The sequence below is a fragment of the Gavia stellata genome, chromosome 13 (assembly GCF_030936135.1).
Source record: "Gavia stellata isolate bGavSte3 chromosome 13, bGavSte3.hap2, whole genome shotgun sequence".
Taxonomy (NCBI): domain Eukaryota; kingdom Metazoa; phylum Chordata; class Aves; order Gaviiformes; family Gaviidae; genus Gavia; species Gavia stellata.
Window position 1 is genome coordinate 17,867,190 of NC_082606.1, and position 27,199 is coordinate 17,894,388.

Consider the following 27,199-nt stretch of genomic DNA (forward strand, 5'->3'; position numbering starts at 1 on the left):
CTGGGAGGAGTTTGCAATGATGCACCCTGCCACAGTGGCCAGGCTTTCCTTGGGGAACTGATCTCCATCCATTCATTTTCTCTCTGCAGGCACCACCACGATTCCAAGCGTCGACGATCCGATGAGTTCAGGCCTCAGAACTACCACCAGCAGGATTTCCGACGGATGTCTGATCACAGGCCACCCATGGGATACCATGGCCAAGGACCTTCGGACCACTACCGGTCCTTCCACACAGACAAATCGGGAGATTACAAACAGCCTCTCCCTCCACCTCACCCTGCAGTGTCGGACCCTCGCTCACCCCCCTCTCAGAAATCCCCCCATGATTCCAAGTCACCTCTCGATCACAGGTCACCTCTGGATAGGTCATTAGAACAGAAAAACAATCCAGATTATAACTGGAACATTCGGAAAACATAAAGTGACTGAGGGGGGAAAGCGCACGTCTGAAATACTTGGTTTGATGCAACAGTGGCTGGTTTCTCCAAGCCAGCAACCAGAAACTCTGAACATGCTGCTATCATCTTGCTGGGTCAAGGAGGATTTTGGGGGAGCAGGTGGAGGAAGATTTTCCTTAGCTCTCGATTCTGATTTGGATTCCCATTTCCTTTCCCCTCTTCTACTATTGAACATTGGAACCAGTCTTGCTGCCTCATTCTTTGTTTTGTTTTTGTTTTCCCCCGTCCAATGGACCCAAGGGAATTTTCCCCAGCCAGTGTTTCCCCAAACCGAGAAGGCGGATCGATGCTGCTTAGGACTGTGCAGAAGGCTGTGTGCCTGCTCTGACTTGATGTTACATGACAGATGCTGCTTTGGGATTGGGGATAAACTGGTTGGGCCAGGCTTTGTGTGTAACCAGCATAGGGCAATGGGAGGATATTCAAGGAGGGACAGGAGCGTCCCTCAGCAGCCAAGCTTGGTTGAAAGAGGGACTCAACATCCCTGTGGAGTGACTCCAAAGGAGTTGGAGCTATGCTGGTGACAATCCATCGCTTTTCTGGCCACATTATCATTTCTCATGTCTTTATCCATTTCAAGAAACTGGCTCTACTTTGAGTGCCATTGTGTCCCCTGCAACAGAAGAGGTGCGGGGCATCCTCCTCCCACCTCAGGGCTGGAACTAGCAAATCCTGACTCCGGAGGGCTTTGGGATATGTGAAAAAAAAAGACAGACCTCCTCAGCAAAGGCCTAGTTCACTTCTAACCAGTAGGAAGGAAATTAGGGTGAGAACAGTATTTCCCAGTGGACAGGGCTCAGGAATTCATAACAAAACTCCTCTTCTCTTCTGACATGGACAGCTTGGGTGGTCCAGCAGCTAATACAGATGCTGACTGGGAGCTGCAAGGTCAAAAGACAGCTCTGGGCATCTGGGGGTCCTGAAGCTCCTTATTTCCCTGTCATTGAAGTGCTCTAGTCTTTGGGCAAGTAATTTCTCTCTGCACTTCGTGAAACAGCGATCACAAGCTTTTACTGCAACCAAAGGATAAGGGATGGTAGAGCAGAGTAAAATGGGAATCCAGTGGCCTAATCGCTGTTCAGCGAATGGTCACCTTCCTGTCACTGTTCCAGCAGTCAGCAGTAATTCTGAATTGCTAAAAGTACCTGCACTGAACGACCTTCTGTCTGTCTAAATTGGAAATGTGCCTGGGGACTTAGCACCTAAGTGAGCAGGGAGAGAATGAGGAATTCGGGACTGGATCCTTAAAAATCCTTAGAGCAAATGTCTTAAGAGCCCAGCATGGCAGAGGGAAAAGAGGAGTCTGCAGCCCAGCTCAGTGGACTTCAGAGCAAACACTCCTCCAGGTATTCGAGCCACAGCATATGATGCAGAACAGTGTCCAGCCTGGAGACTGTGGTGTGGTGAGAGCGGTTGCACGCAGATTGCTGGCCAGAAATAGCTTGGGTGATTATTTTTCAGGTCCTAGGTCTTCATTCGTAGAGTTGCATCCCTGGAGACCACAAAGCTCTCCCAACAGCTGGGCTGCCCAGAGCGTGGTCTCTGGGGATGCATCATCTCCCGGAGCTCAGTATTAAAGACCAGGCTGTTCCAGACTCCTCTTTTTGCTGGGGGACAGAAGCTGGATCTGCTGTTAGGATGCCAGGATCTGACCCTGATAAGCTGTGATGTCCTTTCCGCGAAAGACTGACGGGAGATGGGTGTTCAGGGCTGGCTTCCTGACTCCAGCCAGTGCCTCGGAAGGCGCACACAAACCAACACTAATACCCCCATGTCCCCCCTCCACGCAGTGCATTCCTTGAAATCCGCTGCTGTCACTCACTCCTTTCTGAGCCCACTGCTTTAACAGGGCACATGGGAAGTGTTTTGCTCCCTTTTTATTTTTATTTCGCAAGATTTCCAGCAAATGCAGGGCAATTTTGCTTCCTTAGGGGAGAACCAGTATGGGCAATGGTGTACTGCCCCGAGAAAGTGTTATGCTTGTGTTTACCTGTGCAGGAGGAGGTGAAGATGAGTCTTCCACGGTCCCCCTTGGAGCTGCCGAGTGATGGGAGGTGTTGAGATGGCGTGTTTCCGCGGCGTTTCTCACTAAGCTGTGATTGCAGGCGCACTTGCTGTGGTATGCAACAAAGAGGTCCTTTCTTTTCAGAGGTATTAGCTTTTAATGTGAAAATGGAAGAAACCTGAGAGGGGCAAAGAGAATTGCTCTTTTTGTTCACCCAGCGGTGCTACCATGATGGAAAGTTTGTGCCATACACTTGTAGCAAAAGGCAATACTGGCCAGACCAGTGTTACGGTTGGTGCAGGAAAATTTTGAACCCCAGCAAGAGGCTTTTTCTGTGCCCAGACGTGGGGGTTTCTGCTCATCCCGGCTTCCAGGTATGAGGTTGGTTGGGGTTTCCTTCTTGTGCAACAGCAAAAGCTTTACCCATATCCACCAAAGAGCTGTCCCTGCTGTCACATTAGCCTGATACTGAAGTCACATAGCTTTGTTCACTTGTGGTGGGTCGGTCTTCACTGGGTTTGGCTTTAATGCAGCTGGAGCACTAGATTTGGGAGAAAGTCCTCCCCAAGCACACACACACACGCGTATTTCATGTCCCCTAAACAGGGACCATAACCAGACACAGTCACTTGGATGTGAGTGGGATCAGAGGGGACAGGTCCACAGCCATAAACTTTACTGCGGTGTTTGTGTCAACATCTGGTACAGCTCTTCCGAACTAGCTGTGGGATTCCCTCTAGCCTCTTTGCAGGAAAAAGTAGCAACTTGCTGGGGTTTTTTTTTAAAAAAAGAGTTTTTCAGGCTGAGCCCTTTGGAAATGGTGTAAAGTTATGAATTCACACAATGGAAGTCCTGCAGACCAAAACCTGCTGTGGACAGGCGATGCGGTGCCCAACCAAAGTGGATACTTAACAGCTCTCTGAAGTCCTTACGTGACCAGTTTAAGTGATCCACACAAAAATACTATTCTGCTTTCACCCGTTTCCTTCCGACCTCCACCTCCCCTCTGGGGAGAGAAGGACTCTTACTGTAAAAATGTGGACTTTTAAACCTGTTGACTAAAAACAGTAATTAATATTAATTTATATTTGTGAAAAAATGCCACTGTCCTAGTGATTTCTGATGTAAATATGTTGTTTATATAGTATGTATTAAATTTTCCTACATTGTAAAACTGCTGTACTTTTGATTCTTGTATATTAAAAAGTGTTACTGAGATTTTCAGAACCGCGCCAGCGTGGTGTGTCTGGGGGGGCCCTGCAGCCCCTCGGTACGGCAGCAGGTCTGGTGGAAGCATGGGGCGAGCGCCTAAAACCAGGGCTGTGACGGGATCACAGCGCCCTTTCCTGCCAGCCACGGGCATGCCGGGATGGGTGTTTTCACCGTGCAGGAATAAGCATGTTCTTCTCAGCTGTTTTACATAGTTTTGCAGTCTGCAGTGATAGAGACTTGGAAACCCCTTCCGATGGGAATTTCCACCCGATCAGTAGAAGCCATGCGTTTCCTCACCCATTTCCACCAGGATTTTACTGGGATGGTACCAATGTTTATGTGTTTATCCAGCCTCCGTCTTTTCTGGATCTCTGGGGGTGTGTAAACTTCTTTTTGACCCTTTCCAGGGAGAATTCCCCTTTCTCTAGGAGAATTGCTGCTCCTGCTTCATCGGTGGAGTTCTCCGCTCTCTCCCCAGCCCCTCCTGGGCAGGATGTGCCTCTCCCAGTGGGATGTGATGGCATCCCGCAGGCTGCTTTGGTTTGGTCTTTACCTTCCACCCATTCACACTGAGGCCCACACGGCAAGACGTGGTGCGGGGATTGAAGCCATTTCTCCCAAGTTATAAGAGCTCATTGTAAAAAGGGCTTTTCACACCTGTAGTCACCGAGTCCAGCCCTTCACAGCCTCTGTGCTGCTGAGCCAAGTTCCAGCCAAGAGTGAAATTTCACAGCTGAGTTATATGCCCCTGAAAAATGGATTTCCTAATGGAAAGAGTGACTGGCTGTTAGCCATGGGGCTGCGGCAGGGAGAGGGGGCTCGGCTGGAGGGAGGCACAGAGACTATGGGGAGCTGGTCCGGGTGTCCCTGCCTGGAGCAGGGGGATGTGGATCTACCTGAGGCAGGTGATCTTTTTAATTCAGCACTGACTCATCTTTTATCCAGGGGTATCCACAGGAAAGCTGGAGAAGCAGAGGCCTGAGGAACTGGAGCAGTGGAGCAGGTAAGGATATGGGCACCCTGATGCCAGGGGACATCGGCATCAGCTCCCCAGCACAGCTCAGCCCGGCATCCCCCTGCCAACCCGTACCCGCAGCACCATGCTGCAAACAGTTAAATCCTGAGACCTCGTCAAAGCTGATGGGGAAATGACCCCTTGGTGTGATGCAACCTCCTGCATCTCCGTCAGGCAAGTCCAGTCGGTCCCAGAGGAGCATCTCCTCCATAAGGACACAGTCCATGCAGCACTGTGGCCAGCCAGGGCAGGACCGGCGCCTGGGCTGGGCTGTGTCCACATTGCGCAGGCTGGAGCCATGGTCACCGCCGCTGGCTTATCTCGGTGAGGGGACCCGTTGCCCAAGGTGGTCAGCAAAGCCGCTGTGCAGCCGCAGGGAGCAGGACCCCCAGCCCTGCCTCACACCCACCCCAGCGAGGGGATGGGGAGGCCAAGAAGCCCCCGCTTTGTTCTTTAGACCGCGCCGGAGCGGACCCTCTAGAGGGCAGCCGGTTCCCAGCAAAAAGGCATTTTTTGGTGAACAATATTCTGCAGTTGTGGTTGTTCCCAGACAGCCGGGTGTGAAGAGCGGTCGGGCGGCTGCGGTGTCCCCGCTCACCCCGAGCGGTTGGATGCAAAGCTCAGAGCAGCCAAGGCTCTGGCCTGAGGCCAGGGGATGGGCAGGCACAGCCCAAACCGGGCTTGAAGCCGTACCTGAGAGACCAGGTTGTGGCAATTAAGCAGACATCTACCACAGGACAATGTGCTTCAGACAGAGGGGTAGGGTGGGACAGGACCTTGGAGCCCCTGGGGCTGCACCCTCACCGCCCGTGGAGCATGACCCGGAGAGCAATTCGAACCTCTCAGAGATGCCATAGGGTCATTGCTGCCACCACTGCTCCCGTGCCCCGGTGTCCCTGCATGGCCTGCGCCTTCCCCGCTCACCTCCTGGGGAAGCTTCAGTGCCAAACCTGATTAACGAGGACGGGTGCATCCCGGTCACTCAGGGGTCACCATCCCCTTACATCCAGCACTTTGTCCTACCCGGAGACGCAGGTGTGCTCTTGCTGCCATCTCGCTGCCCAAGGCTGGTGAGCAGGGGACCATTGGTGACATCTTGGCAGGGCAGCGAGCGAGGGAGACCCCCAGCCCTCCATGCTCTGGGCAGTTTTTTAATGACTTTACAGATTTGGCTAAAGCCGAGTTCTTGTGAGCTGGTGCAAGTGGTGGCAAGAGGGAGTGGGTTTGGCTCTTTCCAAAAGCTGCCGGTTCTTCAGGGGCTCCAAAGGAGGGGGAGGTCGGGTCCCACATCTCTGGTGCTGGGTGTCTTTGCATGGATTTACCCAAATAATGTGTTTTCAGTTGGTGCCACCCGGCCTCAGCATCTCCCTGGCCCCAGCTGCAGGGCCAAGGAGTCCTTCAGCTTTTCAAAAAAGGAAAATGAACAAAAAAAATTGCAGTTTTGGTTTCCCTCATTAGAGGGCAGTACGAGACCCGACTGGGCCCAAGAGCAATGCCCGAGAAAGGGGAGACCATCGGGGCGCACATCCCATCTGCTGGGGTGAGCAGGGGAAGGGCGACCGTACCTGCTTGGACTCCACTGCTGCACGGCTCCTTCCCCAGCCAGGTAAGGCTCCCATTATTATCTATATTTTCTCTCCCCCCCCCCCCCCCCCCCTTTTTATTTTTCTCATTTGGCCATAGATAAATAAAACCCCAGAGCGAAATTCTCAGGGGAATTTAGGACAGCTCTCGAAGGGTCCTGGCATTAGAGATGGAAGAAAGCTGCTTTAGTGACTGCAGAAATGGGGCAGCATTCGCATCCAGAGCAGTGAACACACCGGGAACAAACTGAGACCCACGCGTTCGTTGTCAAAAAACCTCAAACTTTACTTGCGTTTCTCTCAATAAATAATTTACAGTATATACACGCGGCGACACTCCCGTGGGTCTCAACGCAGGGAGGAGGTGGGAGGGGGGCCTCTCATAATGCCCCCCCCTTTGCCTACTTATTTTTTTCCAAGTATCGGGTCTTTCTTGGCCACACTTCACCTTTAACCAGAACTGGGTCAAACACAACCAAAATAAAGTGCTTCACTGTTTGCTTCTAAAACAGGGATACCCCAACCACCATGCGACAGCCGGCCACCACTGGAGTGCTCACCTGGACAGCGGGACTGAGCCACGCCGTAATCAGATAGACTTTCCTTGACTGGAAGTTACCCCGAACCCACAGCGCATCGTGCCGTAGGGCGATCGCTATATAGGAAAGGGAGGTCTGCAGGCAAGTATTGACTTGTTGGCATGCTGTGGCTTGGCCAGCTAAGACTGCTTTCAAGAAGCTCCATGTCTTCACAGGGATGCTTTGCACAGCCACTGTTAATCTATGGGGTAACATAGCAAGAAAAAAAAGTCTTCTCTTAGCCAGCGACAAATTTAGACTTTTAAAACTTGCGTTTTCAAGTTTTAGGGAAGACAAAAACTTGGTTCATTCTTTAACAAAGGAAACAAAAAGTCCAGCTCAGCCTGGCTGAGCAATTAGTGCATTGGGAAACTAAACTGTCCTGTGCCGCAGTCCAGTGGTTGGCTCTCCTCAGCGCCTCCAAACTGTGATATCCTTGTTTCAAAATCTCCCTAAAGAGAACACCTGGGGCACCAGCAAACAAAGCAAGGAGCAAAGTAGTAAACACATCTTTTTTGTTTCTCTTCTTTCCTTAAACATTTAAAAACCAATTACATCTCTTCATCTGTACAGTCACACGAGATCAATGCCAGGGCTCTATATATTAAAGAGACAATATAAATTACATCCATTGACACAATTTTGCATTTCTCTGCTGCTTTACAAATGGAGCTCTAGAGCTGTTAGGACACAATGAATAGTCACGTTGAGTATTTACACCAGGCTGCCTCTTGGCACCAGTTCAGACTGCCAAACATAGCCTGTTCCCACCTCTTTTGGTGCTAGCTTGTCTCATCACGCCCAGAGACCTCCCTTGAGAGCAGAAGGTGCCCCCAAGAATGACACATTTTGGGGCTGGTTTCTGGGAACTTCCCCCTGAGGAAAGGCAGGGAAACCCATCAAGAGGTCTCCAAGACACAGACCAAAGGTGGTCTTGCTGTTTGTTCAGTGAGCGATGAGGTGAACCACAGAGGAACGTGGAGAGGAGGAGATGGGCAGCGCTACGTGATGGGGGAAGGAGATTATCAACGGTTTCACGGCAGGGAACAGACATTTGGGGGCAGTCGGAGGGTCCTCTGCTGCACCCCGTCTCCTAGCTGGATTTCTAACATTGCCCCACTTCCGATTCAAGCCCAGAAGAGCTTAAGGTGCAACTGGTCTGCAATGGGGTTGCAAGTCACAGCCCCAGGACGAGGAGCAGAGCAGAGACCTAGCAGCAAACAAATGGAGCGTGATGCTCCTGCTCCACCCCAGGGCCTGGCCGAGCTGCGGGCAGGCGAGTGGGTGCAGGGCTGGAGGGAGGTGCAGATTGGGTCTCCCACGGAGCAGCCTCCCCGCTGCCAGTTTTAGGGGACCGGGCAGCAAACGGCGTGAGGAACTCATCCAACACCAGGCAGAAGTTACAGAAACCATGTGAATACTGGCCAGGTTTCTCCCATTGCCATCAAGAGTCCTCGGTGGGTCCAGGCAAAGACAGGGGAACCGGGAATAAAACCACTGAGTGAATCAGCCCAATAAACTGGCTAAAATAGGAGATGCCCTTTGAACCACAGCAAACACAAGCCAAGGCTTGAGAAATGTGTTCCCCTTCCACCCAGAAGATGCCTGGCACTGGTGGCCGGGCAAGCGCAGGACCGTTCCCCACTATTTCGGCCCCTTGCACCACGTTCTGCAACGACGGGGCTGCGGGGAGAGCGGGACATGCTCGAAAAGCTGGCAGAAAACCCAGCCCCATTGTGCTGGCCAGGCTTGGCCCCATCTCGCGGCTCTGTGTCCTCCTTGCGGGCTCTGCTCTCCGAAGACAAAGCCGCGTTCATGCACGCCAATGTCACAGTCACCACGTGCATTTTTGGGACCTGGGGGAGCGCTACAAGGAGGTGGGGGCTCCTCGGTACCCACACTACTGGAAGGAGGAGGAGGAGGAGAAGGTGAGGGGGAGGAAAGGAAGGTCCAGACAAGGTACAGTCCAGCAGAACCTCCTGACTGGTCCCACTGGCAGCACGTTCCTCCCAGGCAAAAGCTGGGAAGGTGGAGGACCTGGTGCCAAAGAGAGGGGCTGAGGTTTGAGGACAACCCATGCGGCTCCAATACCCAACCTCCTGCTGTCCAGCACTGCCATCTCATCCCTGGTTCCCTCCTGCTCCCCCTTCCCCGCTCTCCATGATGCGAAGGAGCAAACCTCTATAACAAGCACAACCAACACTGACTCAAACACAGCAGTGCTACCCAGAGGGCGGGGGGGGTCCCCAAGGGAGCCGTGTTGCCCGGGCCCAGGTCCCGTGTCCTTTCATAGAGGTGCAGCTTATCTTTGTTGGAGTGAAGCATCTTCACGTCCTCAAAGGCATAGTAAGCAGCCAGCATGAAGTTGACGTCCCCCGTGGTGAGGAGGTCGAAGACGCAGGACTGGAAGTAGAGGTCCTCCACGGGCAGCTTTTCCCTGCACTTGGCTGTGGCCGTTTCGTACGTGAAGGCCTCGGGGGGGGCCGGCAGGCTGGGCCCCTTCCTACGAGTACGACCCTCTGTGGCCTGAGCCGAGCGGATGGTCTGGAAGTCAATCTGTTGGTTGAGCGGACAACCGCGGAGGCACAGGTAGAGGCCCTGACTGTCCCGGTCCTCCACGGCGTTGACCACCTCCTCCGGCATGCGCACAGCGAAGGTGAGGTACCGGCCCACCTGCCTCACCACGATGGTGGTGCCAATGTACTTTGCCTGGATCTCAATGTGCTGGCCCGACACCTTCTCAGTGATCTTCAGGCTGTTGGCTCCGTGCTTGTCCCCACCATTCTTGGAGCCGTCGGCAAAGGCAGCTGGGAGCTCGTCCATCTCTGCCTGGTACACTTTCTGGTCCACGCACTCCTGGAAGCTCTTGAAGATGATGGTGAGCTGTGGGGGAGGAAAGAAAGGAACAGGGTTACAACCAGCGATGACCACCTGAGAGCATATGGCCACTACCAGGAGTGACACGGGAGGTGGAGAAGCTGTCTGCCCAGCCCGGCCGGCAGCGCAGCCTTCAGCTCATGGGCAGGTGCTTCATCCTAAGAAGTCGCCCCAACTTTTAGGCACCCAGACACAGCCATCCTGCTTCAACACAGGGATGAGGAGACAGTGTATGGAGTCAAGACCCACTGGCTGGACTGAATGTACCACTTGGATCTGCACTGTGATCTCCAGGCCCAACACAGGAGCTCCCTTGTAGCTGGAGCTGGGTGGAGTATCACTACTCACCAGCCTGCGGCAGCATGCCTGTGCATGCAGCTCTGCCTTGCCTCCGGCACCTGGCAGGTGGTAGAGGGGGACAGCCCCTGACTCTCTTAGAGGTGGTGGAGCTTCTCCTCTGGCTCCCAAGGCATTTACATCCCAAGGGCTGGACCTTTTGCTTTCCCTGGCCACTTGCAGACCAAGAGAGTCTTCTCCTCTGGGCCCAGGAACACGTTGTGCTCCATCTCAACCACACAGACACGCACGTGTTCAGCATGTTCAAGCGGGCAGGTCCTTCTAGGGGTGATATGGGTGTAGACTGAGCCCAACATGCCTCCTCACCCTTGGCTGGCTCAAACATGGGTCCCTTGCTGGAGGAAGGATGCCACAGCGCTTGCACTTCCCCTGCTGACCTGGCTTTGGGGGGAAGGCTTGATGATGAGGAGGAAGAGTAGAGTTGGCATGGGAGAAATAGCAACTTGCTCTTCTTCCCATGTAAACTACTCTTCCTCTTTCACCTCTTGCAGACTTGCTTGTCCTCTTACACCTCTCTCCATGAGGGAGATGTGGTAAGGGGAACCTCCTGCCATGTGGCCCCCATGAAGGGGGCTGAAGGGGGGACTGAGACCTGGCCCGAGTGGGGCAGGGCTGGAGGAGAGATGGCTCCAGCAGCCACAGGGCAGGTATGCCCAAGGGTTGAGTATGAAGGGGAAAACTGAGGCTCCCCAAGGACTGGGCTGAGCATGGTGGTGGCCCCCAGCACCTCTGCTCCCAGTGGTGCTGCTGACGAGCCCAGACCTGTCCAGAGCCCTGGCAACGTCCCTCTCTCCCTCCCACCTCTCTGCTGAGTGCCCAGATGCTCCCAGCCCCATAGCAGCCCTGCTATCCCCTCCTGAGACACATCATGAGGCACCACCGTGCCCTGGGTTTCAGGCTGCACTGCCCCTCACATGGACCTCCTGCTGCCTCCTCTGGGTCCAGCCCTGCCTCTGGCTGGAGGAAGAAGGGTAGGCCAGAGAACATCATGCAAAAACACAAAGAGCCCCATGGACCAAGAAGCTCCCATCCTTTCCAACAGCACATGGTCCTCTAGCAATGACCCAGTAATGCTTTCCACAGCTCATGCTGCAGATCTCATGACTAATCCCTCCTCACCACAAGCCTGTGAGGCAGATAACGGGTGAAAAGGCTCAATTAAGATGGTGATCCTGGGATCCAGCCTAGAAATTGCAGATCCCTGGGGTCCTTAAGGACCAGCTTCCTCAAGCCAGACTTCATTGCAAGCTTCAGCAGGTTTTGATGTGTTTTGGTAGGTAAGGAGTTGAGAGCATCATGAAGTATCTTTAAGGAGGTTTATTAGGGACAGGCCAGAACCAAAATGCCAGTTCCAGCTGAGGCTAAAAAGGTCACATCCAGAGCTGAGCAGCAGTCCCTGTCCTACACGTGCTTCTCTCCTCTCCCCACACGCAGGCAGAAACAGAACTCCCAGACGCAGTGGGACAGGACATCTTCCAAAAACAAGAGGATGCCTCCTGCTAAGCCTCCCTTTTTTTGGCACAAAAAATGGCCTTTTAGCTTTAGAGCTTGTGCACCATGGAGCAACAGAACAGTTCATCAGCTCCAGGTATCTCCTGAAGCTGAGGCCATGCCACCCCAGTCCTGCTGCACCACAGCAGCACATTTTCAGTCGGGTATTCTCAATGTTTGCCTTGTACCTTCAGGATGTTTATTTAGGCTGTTAAGGCACCTCCAGAACAGACGGTGCCCCACAAAATGTCCTGACTTGGCTACAAATCACAGAGACAATTATGAGCCTGGGCAGAGGGGAAGGCAGTGTGAGGAGCTCAGCACCCTCCAGGCTTTTACCTACAGGCTGGAGCCTCCCTGGAGGGCGGTCCTGAGTTTGCTTGGACCTTGGGTGCCCCCCAAAAGGCGCGACCATCATTCCTGGTCTGGCTGATCACAGCAACCTGGAGTTCCCCAGGTGGGAGGGAGCCCTCTTAATTTGCAATCCCCCACTTTGGCCATGATGTCCCTCTGAGCTGCAGCATCCTCAGCCTGCTAACCATGATGGGGCTGGGTGTGCTCAGGAAGAAACCACAGGCCATTTAAGTGAAGGTGGGGACAAAGGAAGGATGGGCATCTTGTATTTAGGGCCAAATGCTCAAATTTACAGGAGCTCCCACCCAGTCTTACTCTCCCCAAGGAGATGTGCAAATGGTGGAGGAAAGAGACGGTGGAAGGAAAGGCTGTTCAGAAGCACCTCTGGCCTTGCCCACCTCTGCTCCTGGGGACATGCCCGAGGCTCACCTTGCTGGTGGCAGTGGCTGTGGAGCCAGGCAGCACCGGCGTGTTGGTGACCTGGACGTTCAGGTAGTTATTGTCTATGAGCGGCCAAGCCCCTTGCACCTTGCAGGTTTGGAAAGTGTCTGTGAAAGTCCTGAGGTGGGGGTCCCCGAAGAGCCCGCAGTGGGTATAGTTGGGGGCGGCCGAGTGTTTGTGAAAGCTCTTCTCGTAGTGGCAGATTTCGGGGCTGTCGGAGCGCTCCTGGCTATCCCCGGGGGGCAATGTCCGGAGGCGGGGCTGGGACGTGGGGCCATCCTTGGAGCAGTTGTGTTGCACCATGAGATCGTCTATGCCATGCACGGCGGAGTGGTAGGCCAGGTCGCCCCTGCAGGTGCGGGCGGTGCGGCGGGTGCAGTGCGCGTAGGCGCGCAGCGCCGTGCAAAATTCGGGTGCCTCCTCCGTGCCCAGGTGGTGGGAGCCCGACGTGGCCGCCCAGAACTCAGAGTTGCACTTGAGGATCTTGCATGGAGACGTCACTGCAGGAGAGAAGGAAAACACAAGGTGGTCAACACTTGAGTGCCTCTGTGTGTGGGACATCCAACTCTACCCCCACCAAGAGGCTGCTGTCCTCCTCCTGCAGCCCAAACTCATGACATTGGCTCTGCCGCGTGACGGGGCCTCGCTCACCAGACGTGACCCTCTCACATGACCCAAATCTTACGCATCAAAGCCAAAGAAACCAACAGGATCTGCCCCAATTTAAGCCAAGAAGGGAAAGAACATCCAGCCTTTAGATGAATGCTCCTGGGGGAAAACCAGGGTGTGGAAGAATGGGACATATTCATTAGCAGGGATAAGGGAGGATCATTAATGTGGGGGGAGATGCAATAGGGTTTTAAATGCCTTTTTAGGGTTTGACACTCAAAGCTCTGTGCTGCATGAATTACTGTGCGTTGTGTCCAGACCGAGCTGTACCACGGCAAAAATCTGTCTGCCTTCCTTTTCCTCCTTCATGGGCATGGGGAAATCCAGCCCCCAGCGTGACCGCTGTGCCCCAGACACACATTGACATGCAGAGGTTAGAGCAGGATCTGTGCCGTGACCAACCCTGCAGCAGAGCCAGCGGCCACCCCGCCATCCTCACGGCTGCAGCGGTGTCGAGAGCAGCGCTTGCCAGTGTCCCCGTGCCCCTGAAAAGAAGCAGGAGCCAAAAAACCTCTTTCTTGACTGCTGCGCGGCTCTACCCAGCCCCAGGAGCCCGTTCCCCGCCACAGCCCGCTGAGAGAGAACAAGAGGTGGAGGAGAAAAACCGGCGCGGCAGAGTGCGGGGATGCCAGCCGAGCCCCTGCCTCCCCGCCTCGTACCCGCCTCGCGTTGCCCACGCAGAGGCGAAACCAAAGGCAGCACGGCCTTCGCTGGGCTCGGTGTTTGCTGGCAAGCTGGAGGAAGGCAAAGAAAATTCAGATCCTGGGGTTTTTTTCCCACTCAACATCTGCCCCCCGGGGCAGCGCGGCTTCCCTGGAGCAGACCTGAAAGCAGCTGTGCAAAAAGCACACGGCCATCGCTGAACATCGCACAGTCACTGCTCTGCCCGTGCCAATTCGGAGCTGTGCTGGGTGAACCCAGGCTCACACCACTTAAAATTCATGGTGTTTTCCTTCCTCTCCTCTTAATCGACCCCCTCTCGAAGGGCTTGGGGACAGGATGATGGGCTCAGGCACAAAAGGCAGCAGAAGGACGAGAAGAAAAGCCCCACCATTTCCAGATGCTTTCGTGGTGCCTCTCACAGGCATACACATATATTCCTGTCTCGGGGTTTGTTTAGAAGGAGGCTGGCAAGGCATCTGTGCCAAAACCATTTCAGATTTGTTTAAAAAGAAAGTTACAAAACCCAGTATTGTTTCAGAGAAAACAGTTATGTTTTAGTTTTAAACATCGCAGTGCTGGAAACCTAAACATAGTTGGTGCTGGAAAATCAGAAAGGGAGACCAAGGCTATAAAACACTAAGCAGTCCGGCTTTAAGAAACAAGCCTGTCACCTCTCCCTTTCCAAAAAGAGTGAAGTGCAAATAGGAAATGGTGACAGGTTCCTTGGAGTATTAAAATTCATGTTTAATAAACTCAAATGCTAGCAACAGCACCAAGAACCCAGGAGCTGCTTCCTCTTGGCAGCATCCCATTTCAACCTGCAAGAAGCACTGTGGAAAGCCTTTAACTCATCATTGACCAGAGGTGACTTGGTAACAAGCTTTTGATCTGGGACATGGGCTCACGTTTCTGCTACGCCTTCTGCATTTATGGGTCAAATTTAAAAACATTTATTATTTCACGTCCCTTTCTTTTCCACCCCAAGAGTGTGGTTTTCCACCAAAGACACTTTGCTTATCAGTGGGCTTCCCACCACAGCCACTGGCTTGCAATGGAGTGTATTGCTCGGTGTTTCTCCTACATGAAACATGATGCAAATGATGTCTTGTTACCAGCACGCAGAAAAGCCCAGCTCCCCAACGCTGCCCGCTTTGGCTCTGGAGGCTATATGTTCAAACACGGCTGTTGCAATATGCTATAGCTAGCACAGTGCCTAAACGCAGAGGGAGAAGTAAGGGACGTTTTTTAACGCACACGGTAGCACAGTCGGAGTGACAGGAGCAAGTGAGTTTGCTGGCACGGGGAGTGCAAGCAAGGGCGTTTCGGGGCGAGATGCTCACGGTGCAGGTGTGGGTTTATCAGGGTGGAAAATAAGGAAAATGCATCTCACTCCCTCTGATGAGAGCCTGCGAGCATGGCTTTGCAGATCCCCAAGGCCCTCCCAGTGGAAGGCAGGAGTCAAAAAAGCATGCAGGAGTGTGACCAGTGCCACCACTGCCAGTTATCCCAAACAGCTGCGGCATCAGGCAATTAAAATCATTGCTCTCCTAGTAGTTATGCTAATGTGCAGCTTGAGGATGCCTTGAGGTTGCATGTGGTCAAACAGCGCTGTCACTACAGACAGACTTGCCAGCACAGCCCCGGGAGGAGCTGGAGGACACGTCCCTGGACATGCAGGACCCACACACCCCACTTCACCTGAAAGCTCAGTAAGGCAACGGGATGCACTGCGCAAAGCATCCCATCCAGCGAGCAGCTTGCGGAGCCCATGCTGCTCCAGCCCTTCAGCCGCTGTGTAGGCGGGATTTTTTTAGTAGGAATAAAGCCATAGCCTATTGCTCTTTAAGGACGTGCTTCATTTGCTTGGATCAGGAGATGCAGGCGTGAGCTGTGGCAGCCTATGGACAGGGTGGGCTGCTGCAAAACAGCCCCCCGACACTCAGGGCTAAATGCATCCCCGTGCCGAGCATCCCTCGCCGCGCACCGCCCCAGGGTCACGCATGACTTTATAAGGTACCGAGTTAAAAAAAAAAAAACAACAACAAAACTGAGGGCAGGGAAGCCCATCTCCTTCCTCCCTGGGCCTGAAGGGGGAGTGTTCTTCTTTAAGATGTTATCGCTCCGGTTTTGGCACCCGTCCCCTTTTCGCTGTTTCGCTCAGGGCCCCATATAAGGCCCGATTTCCAAAGCCAGGTGCTGCAGCGGCAGAGGCGGTGTGCGAGTGGGACCGCGCACCCTCCCCGGCCACTCGCGCCTGGGCTTTCCCATAGATGCTTCTCCAACCACACTGGTGGCCACTGGGTTTGGCAAACCCCTCGCGCTGCTGGGGAGGGACCACGGCCCATAAAGGCGGCGGAGGAGAGCAGACGTGACCCTCTCCCCCTCCCGACCAGCACGCCTTGCCTCGTCCCCTCTGGCAGCAGCTTTGGCACAGCGGTGCAGGCTCATTTGTACCCGGGCCAAGAAACGATGTTTATTCAATTTCGCATAATCTATTTTCCATCGACTCACAATGGATCTGTTTTTCAACCACAGATGACTTAGCACGGAAACAAACCCCTCTCAAGCAGGAACCCAGCAAGGATCTCCTGGGATCCGTGAGACACCCCCAGCTCTGGGTGATGCCACCACTGGCTCTGGGTGATGCCACCACCCTTGCCCATCGCAAAGGGCCCCTCATCCCAGGGATGGGTGACTTCAACCCCTGGTAGCCCAGCCACCTCGCAACCTCCCCATCATCTTCTCCTTTCAAGGGATTGACGCCACTCAAACCAGGGACAAAATTTCCTTCAGTATCTCGAAACCAATGGTTTTGGAAAGTTTAAAGCCAGAAAAAATCCAGAAAAAAATTAAATCACCTGGACTAAGACAGTCCCCCCCCGCGCGCAGCCCGGTGCCCCGTGTGTGTTCAGGTATCCCTCCCATGAGGACTTCTGCAGTCTGCGCAGTCTGAAAAGCCACCCCTTTCCTCGGCGGGCTGTTTCAGGAGTTTATCACCTTTACAAAACACGGGTCTTGGTTCTAAGTGGATTTTATCAGACTTCATTGTAAGAACATAAAAAGAACCAGCGATTTTCTCCAAAGCAGTAAAAGGTCCGTTAGTAACCAGTACCTTTCCCACAAAGATATTTACACACTGCAATCAAGTCACTTGTCAATCCTCTAGATAAGCTAAATGGTTTGCACTTTTAAGTTCTCACTGGAAGGTGTTTGCCCAGCCCCACCATCAGACCTCCCCCCCCAAAACCTACCCCCCCCCCCCCCCCCCCCCCCGACGGGCAATACGATGTGGGACACGCACTCGCCGCTCTTCCAAGGTCAACCCTTTCGCCAGGGCACTGCACCACGGCGCAGGATGTGCCGTTTGGCCGTGACCTTCTCCAGAGCTCCTGGTTAGCAAAGCACCAGTCCTCCATCCTGCAAGCATCCCGTGGTCCCCCTGCCCTGGCGAGCTCCCGCACGCTCAGGAGCCTGGGGTGTCGCACGACCCGGGTGCCACTGCTCTGCCCTTGTCACTGGTACGTTGTATTACACACTATTAAATTAAGCGTTCAAACATATTACATGCACACATCTAACTTTAACAGCCTTTTAATTATCAGTGCCCCCCATTTTCCCTTCAGCTGGTATCAGGTTACCTGGATTTCATTTACCCAAATCATGCTTTTTCAGAAAAATAGCACAAAATCGACTATTCATCTGTTCTCCTGTAATTTCTCTAGCAAAGAGAATTACTGGAAATTAATTTCAGTACGCAAAAGCCAATTCTTTTAAGACTCTTGGGTGCATGTTAATCAGACCTGTTAATTTTAAAGCGTTCGCTACTAAGAGATGTTGTTTAATATCCTCTTGGTTACTAACGGGCTGGAAAGTATTTCATCACCCACATGTGATGCAAATACATCATCCCGCGTCTTTCCAAATATATGGATTGACGTGTAGATGTGCAAGCCTCACACATGCAGTAAAAGACTTTTTCGGAGAACACAGTAAAACGTAATTACCTTTGGCCTCAGATCTGAGCACCTAGACTAGGGCTCCTGAACACATATTTATTTAAGTAATCTAAATAAACATATTTATGCTGACACCTCAATAGGAAAGGCACGATTCTCAGAGGTGCTAAATACCAGCAACATCTGCCAGCTTCAAGGAGATGCGGGCTGCTCAGCTCCCGGGCAGACAGCAGTCACCACCAGCACCAAAATGACCCCAAAAGAGTTTAAAAAAAAAAAAATAATCACATTGCTCCTCAAAAACCTGGCTGATGGGATCCCTTCCAGCAAGGTTTTGGGAGTCCAAAACAAAACCAGAGGGATGAAAGACATCAGCCCTTTGTGTCCAGCCCCTTGCGCTGTCCCCGTCCCAGCGGGGAAGTCTACAGGAGCCACCTCACATGCCAGCCATGCTGGTCCCACATCTTGGTGCCCAGGTGGGCTGCGAAATTTTTTACGACGAGGGTGGTGAAACAGTGGCACAGGTTGCCCGGAGAGCAGGTAGATGCCCCATCCTTGGAAACATTCAAGGTCAGGTTGGACGGGGCTCTGAGCAACCTGATCTAGTTGAAGATGTCCCTGCTCGTTGCAGGGGGGTTGGACTAGATGACCTTTAAAGGTCCCTTCCGACCCAAACTATTCTATGATTCTATTTTATGACATGCATCGACCGGCGCCTCGTCACGCCGGGGAGAGAAACGAGCCCATCGGTGCCGTCCGCAGCCCTGATGGATGGGGTGTCCTGGGCAGGGGCAGCTCTCCTGCAGCCCCACAGGGCACTGTGGGGCAAGGAAGACCCCAGGGCCACCTGACCCAAGCTTCGTGAAAGGATTTGTGCGCGATGGCAGCGCCGGGCTCTTCCAGCGACCTCCTTTGAACTGTTAATCAAGCACAATCTTGCAGAATAATAGCCTGGTTATTATTGCCTTGTTTGCATAACAAAGAGGCCCAATAAAACTGATTTGACTGTGCTCAGAGGGGGTGTGAAAGATCAGCCCTGAGAAAAAAGCTGCAGGAATGCAGCAAACTGCTCCAAAGCCTCAACCCAGGAAGAAAGACAATGCAATTTGCCATCAAGAAAAGCCCAATAGACCAATAAATTACCCATGTGCAAAGGGATTAGATCAGGTTTCAGTTGCACTGAAGTGGGGGGAGGAGGACCAGGAGGAGGGAACTGAAGGAGAAAAATAAACCTGACTCTCTTAAAAGAGCTGGAGCTCATATTTTGCAAGGGCGTGCATGGGGATGTGGGCTCGGACGGGCCACCTTCCACGCTGGGGCCTGGGTTTTGTGCTCTCTTCCACTGGCAAAAGCAGCAGATGCATCAAATCCAGGCAAAGGACATGCTGACAGAGTGACTGTATCCGAGCGCACACCTCAAGCCATGCAGCTTCTTTTAACCCACTCCTTTCATGCTCAAGAGGATACTGGGCAAAGGCTTTTCCTTAAGTCAAAAAAGGGACACAGAAGGAGGTTTCTCGTTTCAACCTGTGTCAATCACTAAAGTATCTGGAGGACCTGCCACGGCCAACTCCCTTTTGTCCTCAGCGCCGAGTTCACAGACCCCCATCTCTCCTCTCCTGGCGTCGCGGAGACACGGGGCAAGCACGGGCAGGAAAAAAGCAGAGTCAGTGTCTTCGCCAGCTACGGCACGAACCGTTGGATGCTGCCGAAGGAGCCCTTGATCGTTCCTATCACTTAGTCAGCTCTTTTGGCTCAGAGAGTCAGCTTACCGCTGACCCGGCATGCTTAGCGAGGATGAACGTGTCTCTCGCCAGCCCCCCCAGCCAGTATGGCTCCTCCAGGCTCACCTCGACATCCCCACGCAGGGAGAAGGGCGAGCAGACACCATCAGAGAGGGCATCAACCACGGAGCTCGTAGCCAGAGCCATGAGCGGCTGACTAATGCTGCTCTGAGAATTACCGGCAAATCTTGGGAAGTCCAGCAGGCACGACGGGCTGAAAGGAAGAACCAGCGGTTACAGCCAAAGCAGCAACAGAGTCGCAGACTTTGCTCTTAAAACTTCATCCTGGGATTCAGGCTTCAGCGTTGCCTTTGCTGCAATCGTTGAGCTTTCACCTGCTCGGAGGAAGCAGCGCTGGTGGATGGTTCAGAGGATGCGGATTTTGCTCCATGGACGCACACCGTGACCTGATGGATGGAGTATGAGGAGGGAGGGAAGCGATCTCCTCTGATTCTCCATCTGCAGAAGGGTGCTAAGGAAGCTGGCTCCCCGCCACGGCGTGCCGCGGGCTGGCAAGCGGTGCTGGAGCTGCACACCTGGGCTTTCCCAGCTGGGGAGCACCCGGCCACTTTCACCAACAGTTCTCAAGAGCTGGTAAACCTCCTTGGGGGGAGCGGTCCGTTTTACCGATGAGGATGCTGAGGACGTGAAGGGTTTCACCCAAGACGAGCCCGGTGGGAAGAGAGGTGGATTCACTCTCTTATCCCCTGCATCAAGCATCACCCTCAGCTTCCTCCCCTGGCCAACACCACCCATGTCCCCATCCCTTTGAAGCAGCGGTACTCGGACAAGGCCACCTCCTTCAGCCACCCCCATTGCCAAGTGTTTCAGGTTTCCAGCAGACATCTCTCTCCCCACGCCGGAGCTGTTTTCCCAGGGTGCCTTTGAAGGCATGGCTGCCACCCACCAGTGCCCGGGGGCCCCCCAGGTGTGGCAGTGGGTCCCTCGCCCTCCTCCCCCTCGCCCGGGCCGCGGCAGGGCTGGCAGGGAAACGCTTTCTGCTCACAGGTGTGGATTCCCTCTAGGAATAATCATCCCCACCGTGCTCTTGTGAAATTTCAACCCTTCAAACGCAGAGGTAAATGAGACACGAAACGAGGAGATGGAGAAAAGCCCGGAGCACATAAATCTGGATGAGGCAAATTTATACAATTAAATGCCTGCCAAAAAATTGAGGCATCTCAATCGGAGGCGTTGGTTTGCACGCAGGGCGTGGGGTGCCAGCTGCCCGGTTGGCAGGCAACCGCCCCACGAGCCCACCGAAAACCCACACGGGTACCTGACTGATGCTGGAGCTGCACTCGGGGACACAGGGGATCTAGTGGCTCCCCTCCTGCGGGCTGGGCTCCCACCTGGCACCAGACTCTCTCCCCATCGCTCACTCCCCACGGAAGCCACAATATCTGTTCCTCCTTCACAGCCACAGACCTTCAGAGGTTTATTTATTTTTAAATGCATCTGATTGCTGGACCCCTGGGCTCACGTTTTAATTTTAAGAGGAAAAGTAACTTTCTAACTGGAACCCACCCCCCCTAGTCCCGCTGCTCCGCACCCTCCCATTCCCAGCACAGTGATGCTGTCATATCACTGTGGGCTGGCGAAGCCCAGAGCCAGGATCCATCCCTAAAACGTCCTGCCACATGTCCTCGTCATCTCAGAAAGGGCCAGCTGGAGTGTGTCACACACAGCAAGAAAAAAAAAGGTAGCTTGCCCGAAAACCAAAATGCCATAGATCATTACTAGGGCTTTGGGGACCAAAGTCAACAGCTGTCCAGGAAGGAGAGGAAACCGAGGGAGGAGAAAATACTTTGGGCTCAAGTGAAGCTTGCTCTCTGCCTGACCCATAAAAACCCCGTATATGCGGAGATAGCTCTGCTTGCTGGGAATTAAATGGCCAAACTCCCCTGGATGCTCACGCAGCAGAAAGCGGGACTCGACACCCTTCTGGTGCTCCACCCTGAAGGACTTACTGTTCGCACATCTGCAGGGACGCCAGCCTCCGGCTGCCCCGCACACCACGGCCAGGCCGTTAGACAGAGCGGCTCAGTCTGCGCCTACGAGGGCTGCGTGTGTGTAGGAGCCAGCTTGTTCTCCGCAGTAAGAGCCCGATGACTTCATCAAGGGGATGGCATCTGGTTTTGCAGTTGGCCATAATTCAATTCTCCCCCTTGCTGCAGGAATTTCAGCTGGTGAAGCAGTGATTTACTCAGCCGGGCTGCACTTGAGTGCAAAGCAATCTTGAGGCTACAATCGAACGCCCTGTTATTTTGAGAGCTCATGGACAAGGGAATAAATATCCTCTTCTTTTCATCCCAGTAGTTGCCAAGTGCATGGTACAAAGCTTTTTGAAGGCATTTAGGGGCTCTCCTCTTACAAGTGCGCTTCGGGTGCCACGCACGGCCAGGCAGGGCCCTGCCTGAACAGTTTGATCCTGATCTGCAGCATCAAGACAGGATTTGCCAGGAGAGCCAGGAAAAGGCCAGGACACCCCCTCACCTGCCCCACCACCGCTGCATCTCTGAGCACACCCCATCCTCCCCGAAACGCCTTCCCCGTCACCCCAGCACACGACTCCTGCCTTGCAGCAGCCCCAAGTTCACCCCAGTCCCCCTCAAACCACTCGGGACCCTAATGCTCTTTTGGTCCTGCGTTCCCACACTCCTCATTATTCCAAGTTTGGTGCCTGCTCCAATGGGCAACGCAAATGAAACCCAGTCAAACCCATCCTGATGGACCAAACCCCCTCGTCTTTGACCTTCTCTGCTGTCCTGCTGGCGCTCATCCCTTGGGAGCTGTAGGACTCGGCTGGGGGGTCTCCCAAAGGACTGATGGGCTGAGGAGGGGTTCGCTCAGGCCGTGCACCGCCCTGCCAGAGCGTACGGCTGCTTTATGGGATGTGCCCGTCAGGGAGCCAGAAGAGAGACCGCAAAACTCATTGTCGCTGGGGCCTGATCCAGCGCGGCAGCCCGGCTCTCCGGGGGCAGGAGGCTGGTGCAGAGACCGAGCAGAGCCCCCAGGTTAGGAAGTTTTTGTGGCTGCCCAGGCCTGTGAGCACTTTCATGTGCACATCCGACTCAGCGCAGCTGTTCGGGCCACAAAGAAGGAAACCTCAGCTGCTGCCATGATAAACCCAAAGTCGCTCTTAATATCCCCCCGTTCCCAGTAACCAAAGGCTGGGAATTTCAGGATTTTCTATGGAAAAAAGCAACATATCCACCCCATCTGCATTAAAAACAAGGCGCCTCCTTCCAGCCCCACAACGAGCCTTGCTGGCAATCGCAGAGAACTCCCTGTTCCAAGTACGAGACCGGCTGCGAGCGAGCAACAAAACAGGGAAGCCAAAATATTTCCAGTTTTACGTTTGAATCCCTCCCTTCTTCTCTGCCCTGACAACACCCCGCACAGGCGCGCTCCTCCCCTGCCGCCACCTTCCCCGGCCCCCCGGCCCGGCTCCCCATTCGCAGCATTGGGGAGGTGTTGTTTTAACAGCCTCTAAGCCCCCCTTCTCAGTTTCGGCTTAATGCTTCGATCACGTCCCTCCCTGCTGCTGAGACAAAAGCCATTTATCAACCGATCCAATATACCTCCAGTAGGGACGGATCCTTATCTGGAATCAACCGCATTGCCCAGATGGACCAAGGGCAGAAAATCCCAATTTTTTTTTTTGGAGGCAGGAGTGTATTACAGCTGAAATGGCAAAGCTGAAGCCAAACCAGAGTACGAAGGGGAGAGCGAAGCCTGACGTCTAGGGCAAAACACCCAGGGGCCACATTTTCAAAGTACAAAAGGATTTGCAAGAAAACTCAGCACAGCCCGTACTGGGAGGCACAGGCGGGGGTCAGCTGAGCACCCCAGGAAATCAGGGTCCCAGCCAGGAGGGGAGAGCGCCCGTGAGCATCCAACGCTGGGACTTGGCACAAGCCCCGAGCAGGACTTCTGCCAAGGGGAACTGTCAGCAGTGGCCTGCTCTGCCCAAACCTCCTTCCCCAGCTGCCCCACGCTCCGCGGTCACCCTGACCCGCACGGGTGGGACCCACGCCGGTGCCCCCAGCCCAAGGGTGCTCGATGGCGGGGGCTGCCCAGGCGGCAGCGGGATGAAGCCGTCGGTGTGAGAGCAGCACAAGCGGGAATCCAGCCCGTGGTGTGCGCGTAGGGGGGTGGGTTAAGCAAATAAATAAATAGGGCAGGACTCAGCGCGGCACTGATCTGACACGCCGAGCGCCCACTTGGGCAGCCTCCTTTGGCCCCGCTCACCCCGGGCTCTCAGGAGGGGTGTGAAGCTTCCTCAGGGCTGGCGACCTGCTGGGAACCCACAAATTCCCAGGAAGCACAGGGGAAAAAGGGGCAAAGGATATGCTGGGGAATAAATCCCCCCCTTTTCCTACCTTCCTACCCCAAACAGCTTTCAACGAAAGCCCCCGGCGTGCTCCCAGCCCTGCATACGGGGAGCACCGTCTCCGCCTGCGCCCCGCTCCCGCGGGCTCCGGATCGCCTCGTTCTGCCAGTTCTTTGCACCTTATTTGACTGCTGAAGGGAGAATCAAACAAAGCAGCCAGCCAGATCTCCTATCAAGTTCTTTCTTGCACCGTAAATCTCACAGCCTCAACGCTTTGCAACTCAAACGCTCCGAAAAGGGCGTTAAACAACACATATGGGAGCAGCTCCAGAGTTTCCAGAAAAAAAACCATGGGGTTCAGCTTCCAGCCTGTTGGGAAGTCCCCTGGGAGAAGTGGGGTCCGGAGGGCCACCGCAGTGCTCAGGGCAGCGCGGAAAAGGCTCGCTTTCCTGCGATAGGGCGAAGAGGGCAAAGGGGGGAGGAAGGGCGTAAAGCAGTTATTTATTTATTTACTGCATGTGTGTGCAAGACTGCTTCACCTACGGTTATGCAAAAGAAAGGCAGAGGCGATTTAAAAATTAATAAATTAAAAAAAAAAAGGGAAAGTTTTACTAAACTAAAAAGATAAACGGGGAGATTTAAGCGTTAGGGCTTTTCTTTCTCCCTCCTGCTTTCTTTTTTTTCCCCCCCTTGCAAATAAAAAAAAAAAATAAAAAAAAGGAGGTAAAGAAACTGGAGAGTTTTGGAAGGAACAAATCCGCCTCTGTGGACTGGGTTTCCCCTCCCCCAACAAAAACAAGCACTCGGGGCTTGAAGGAATTTGCAGGCAGAGATCTGCCAAAAACATTGTGAAAAACTATGGGGGATTCATTGGAAACAGATGGCGTTTTCAGCTGTAATTCTGAAATTCTCTCCTTTTCTGACACAATACAAACAAACCGGGGCTGGGGCGGGGGGAGGCAGAGACCAGCAATAGGTGCGAGCGGCCGGGGGGGCGGGCGGGGGCTCGGCCGGGGCAGCCGATGCTTGCGGGGCCCTTCGGTTGCCATCCCGCCCTCGGACAGCGCAGCCGCTCCCGGCCCGGCCGGGGCGGGTGTTCCAGCGAAACCATGGTGCCGAGCCCACACCCCCCAGCCCGAGGCCGGCCACAGGGGCGGCGGGGAGAGGGGGGAGCCCGCTCCGTGCCGCCCGCGCATCCTCCGCCGCCCGCCGCGCTGGCCCAGGTGAGCCCCTGGGCCGTGCCCCCCCCCCCGCTCCGTGGGGCCGTGCAGCCCCCACCCGGACACCCCACCCTCCCCAAATCACAAAGCGACGACCCCCCTTACCCCCTCCGCAACCGCTCTCTGGCTCCTCCCTTCCCGGGGCGCTGGGAGCGGGGACCCCCCACCGCACTCACGGGCAGAGATTTGGCACCTGGGGGTGCTCGTGCGTGGGCCCCCCCCCCCTTCCCTTCAAGGCACGGAGCACACCCGGGAACGGGAGAACAACGTAACCTGCCCGACGCTGTCAGAAACAACCCCCGGCCGCCTTCGCCCGGGATCGCTCCGATTTCGCCCATCTCCTTCCTTGTGGGATGAGGCAGCGGGGAGACAAAGAAGATGAGGGCAAGGAAAAACACCCACCGCAACTGCTTGGGGAAAAGGGAATGGGGACACCACCCCCCCCCAAACTGAGCCCCACTTGCTTATTTTAAACATGTGGCAAACTGCTGCAAAGAGAGGGAGAGGGAAAGAGGCCCAGAGACAGGGGAACGGAGGCGGCTGTCCAAGGGCTGCGAGAAACACAGGGAAAAAATTCTTCAAAATAAAGAGGCTGTTTCTTACCTGAAGGGAAGATGCAGAGAAAGACAGGGAGGATTTGGAAAAGTCCCAGGGCTGTGGATCCTGCCCCTCTCCCCATACCCATCCATCCAGCTCGAGCTTTAACCACTATCCTCTCCCTGGAAGAAGAGTTTAAAAAGAAAAAAAAAAAAAAAAGAGAAGGGAAGAGAGGAAGAGAAGAACAAAAGGGAAAAATAAATCAATCGAAAGAAGGAATTGGAAAAAAAAAAAAATAAAATCAAAAGCCCCACATGGCTCCGCGGAGCGATGCAGGGACGGGCGGCCCCAGCTCCGGGCTCCGGTGGCCTCCGCACTGAAAGATTACACAGACTTTTTCTCCTTCTCCTCCTCCTCCTCTCCTTCCCCTCCCATTACAAAACAGCCCCAACCATCAATCATCCCGGCTGCCTTCCAATGTCTGCATCCTCTCCCCGCGCCTCCTCCTCTCCGGAGCGCGGCCGCCCGCCTCCCCGGCCATGCTCCTCCGGCGGCGTGGAAGGGGCGGGGGAAGGAGCGCCGCGCAGCGCAGCCATGGGCGGCCGAGGGGGAGAAAGAGCCTGGGAGACCCGGGCAGGGGGGTCACTGCTGGGGCTCCGGCCGCCAAACCCTCCCGTGCCCTGTGGGGAAGGGGGCCGAGGGGGGGGGGCGGTGGTCCCACGCAGGAGTGGGCTGCGGGAAGGGCTCTTGGGATTTTGCCCCGGCTCCCCGCCGTCACGCACCGCAGCTCGGTTGCCATTTGGGAGAGGCGCGTGCTCCCACCCCACGGGGGTCTCGACACCCAGCGTGCCCTCCCTGCCTCCTTCTCTTAATGCCCCAAAATTAAGCAATTTGGGGTGCAGGGGCCGTTGTACACAGAGGGCAGAAACTGAGGCCAGGGCAGTTCACGCGGGGCAGGGACTGGGGAGCGATGCTGCGGCCCCCAGCCCGCGGGGGCACGGCCCCCACGCCGGCACGAGGAGCTCCGCCACGCTGCCCCAGCCCTGGCTGCCTGGTAGGTGTGAGCGTTTCACAAGCTTTCCAGGTCGTTCACCCGCACTGGCAGTGGCAGTGGTGAAGTAAGCCCAGATGACTCAGGAGCAGCACGCCTCATAGATCCTTGTCATTAGACCGACACTCCTCAGAGAGAGGGACGGCTGTCCGGGGTCCCCAAATCTAGTTGCCAGCCTGCTGAGGACTGATGGAGAGGACTAACCTGCACCTACGCTCTCTCAGGACCTCCATCACAGCCTAGTCCACAGTACCAGCCCTCGTATAGACCTGGATGTTCAGCTTTCATGGCGGGGGGAAGTCTCACCAGTTGTGTTGATACAGCTGTCCTGGGGGTCCCACTTTGTAAGCACCCCTTGGAGAGCCTTTGGGCAGCCCCTGGGCGGATGGCCATCCTGGGAGCACCCTCCCTGCTCATGGACCGTGCGGATGGAGCAGCAGCTCGAAGCACACAGGCGTTTGCCTGCTGGGCTTCAAGATCCTGCTCTTTTCCACCTCCTGCGATGCCACAGCACGAGGAGGCGAGCAGGTTGGATCTGCAGCCCCACCATCCCAGGGGGCTGCTCCACCCAGGAAAGGGCTAAGCCAGGAAGGAGGCATCCCCTTAACA

General features: G+C 54.7%; 2 protein-coding genes across 2 annotated transcripts in view; one reads left to right on the plus strand and one right to left on the minus strand.

Annotated features, from left to right (window-relative positions):
* Positions 1-3,637, plus strand: part of CHD2 (chromodomain helicase DNA binding protein 2) — a 58,752-nt gene extending 55,115 nt beyond the window's left edge. The window contains exon 38 of the mRNA XM_059824022.1: positions 90-3,637. Coding sequence (XP_059680005.1) covers positions 90-423 — 334 coding nt within the window. The 3' untranslated portion in view covers positions 424-3,637. The remainder of the gene's footprint in view (positions 1-89) is intronic.
* Positions 3,638-6,552: 2,915 nt separating this feature from the next.
* RGMA (repulsive guidance molecule BMP co-receptor a) lies at positions 6,553-25,725 on the minus strand. Its single transcript, XM_059823844.1, has 3 exons — positions 25,606-25,725; positions 12,363-12,874; positions 6,553-9,737 (listed from the first exon to the last, which is right to left on the minus strand). The coding sequence occupies exons 1-3, from the start codon at positions 25,685-25,687 to the stop codon at positions 9,036-9,038; spliced, it is 1,296 nt and encodes a 431-aa protein (XP_059679827.1). The 5' UTR covers positions 25,688-25,725; the 3' UTR covers positions 6,553-9,035.
* Between the last annotated feature and the right edge of the window lie 1,474 nt (positions 25,726-27,199).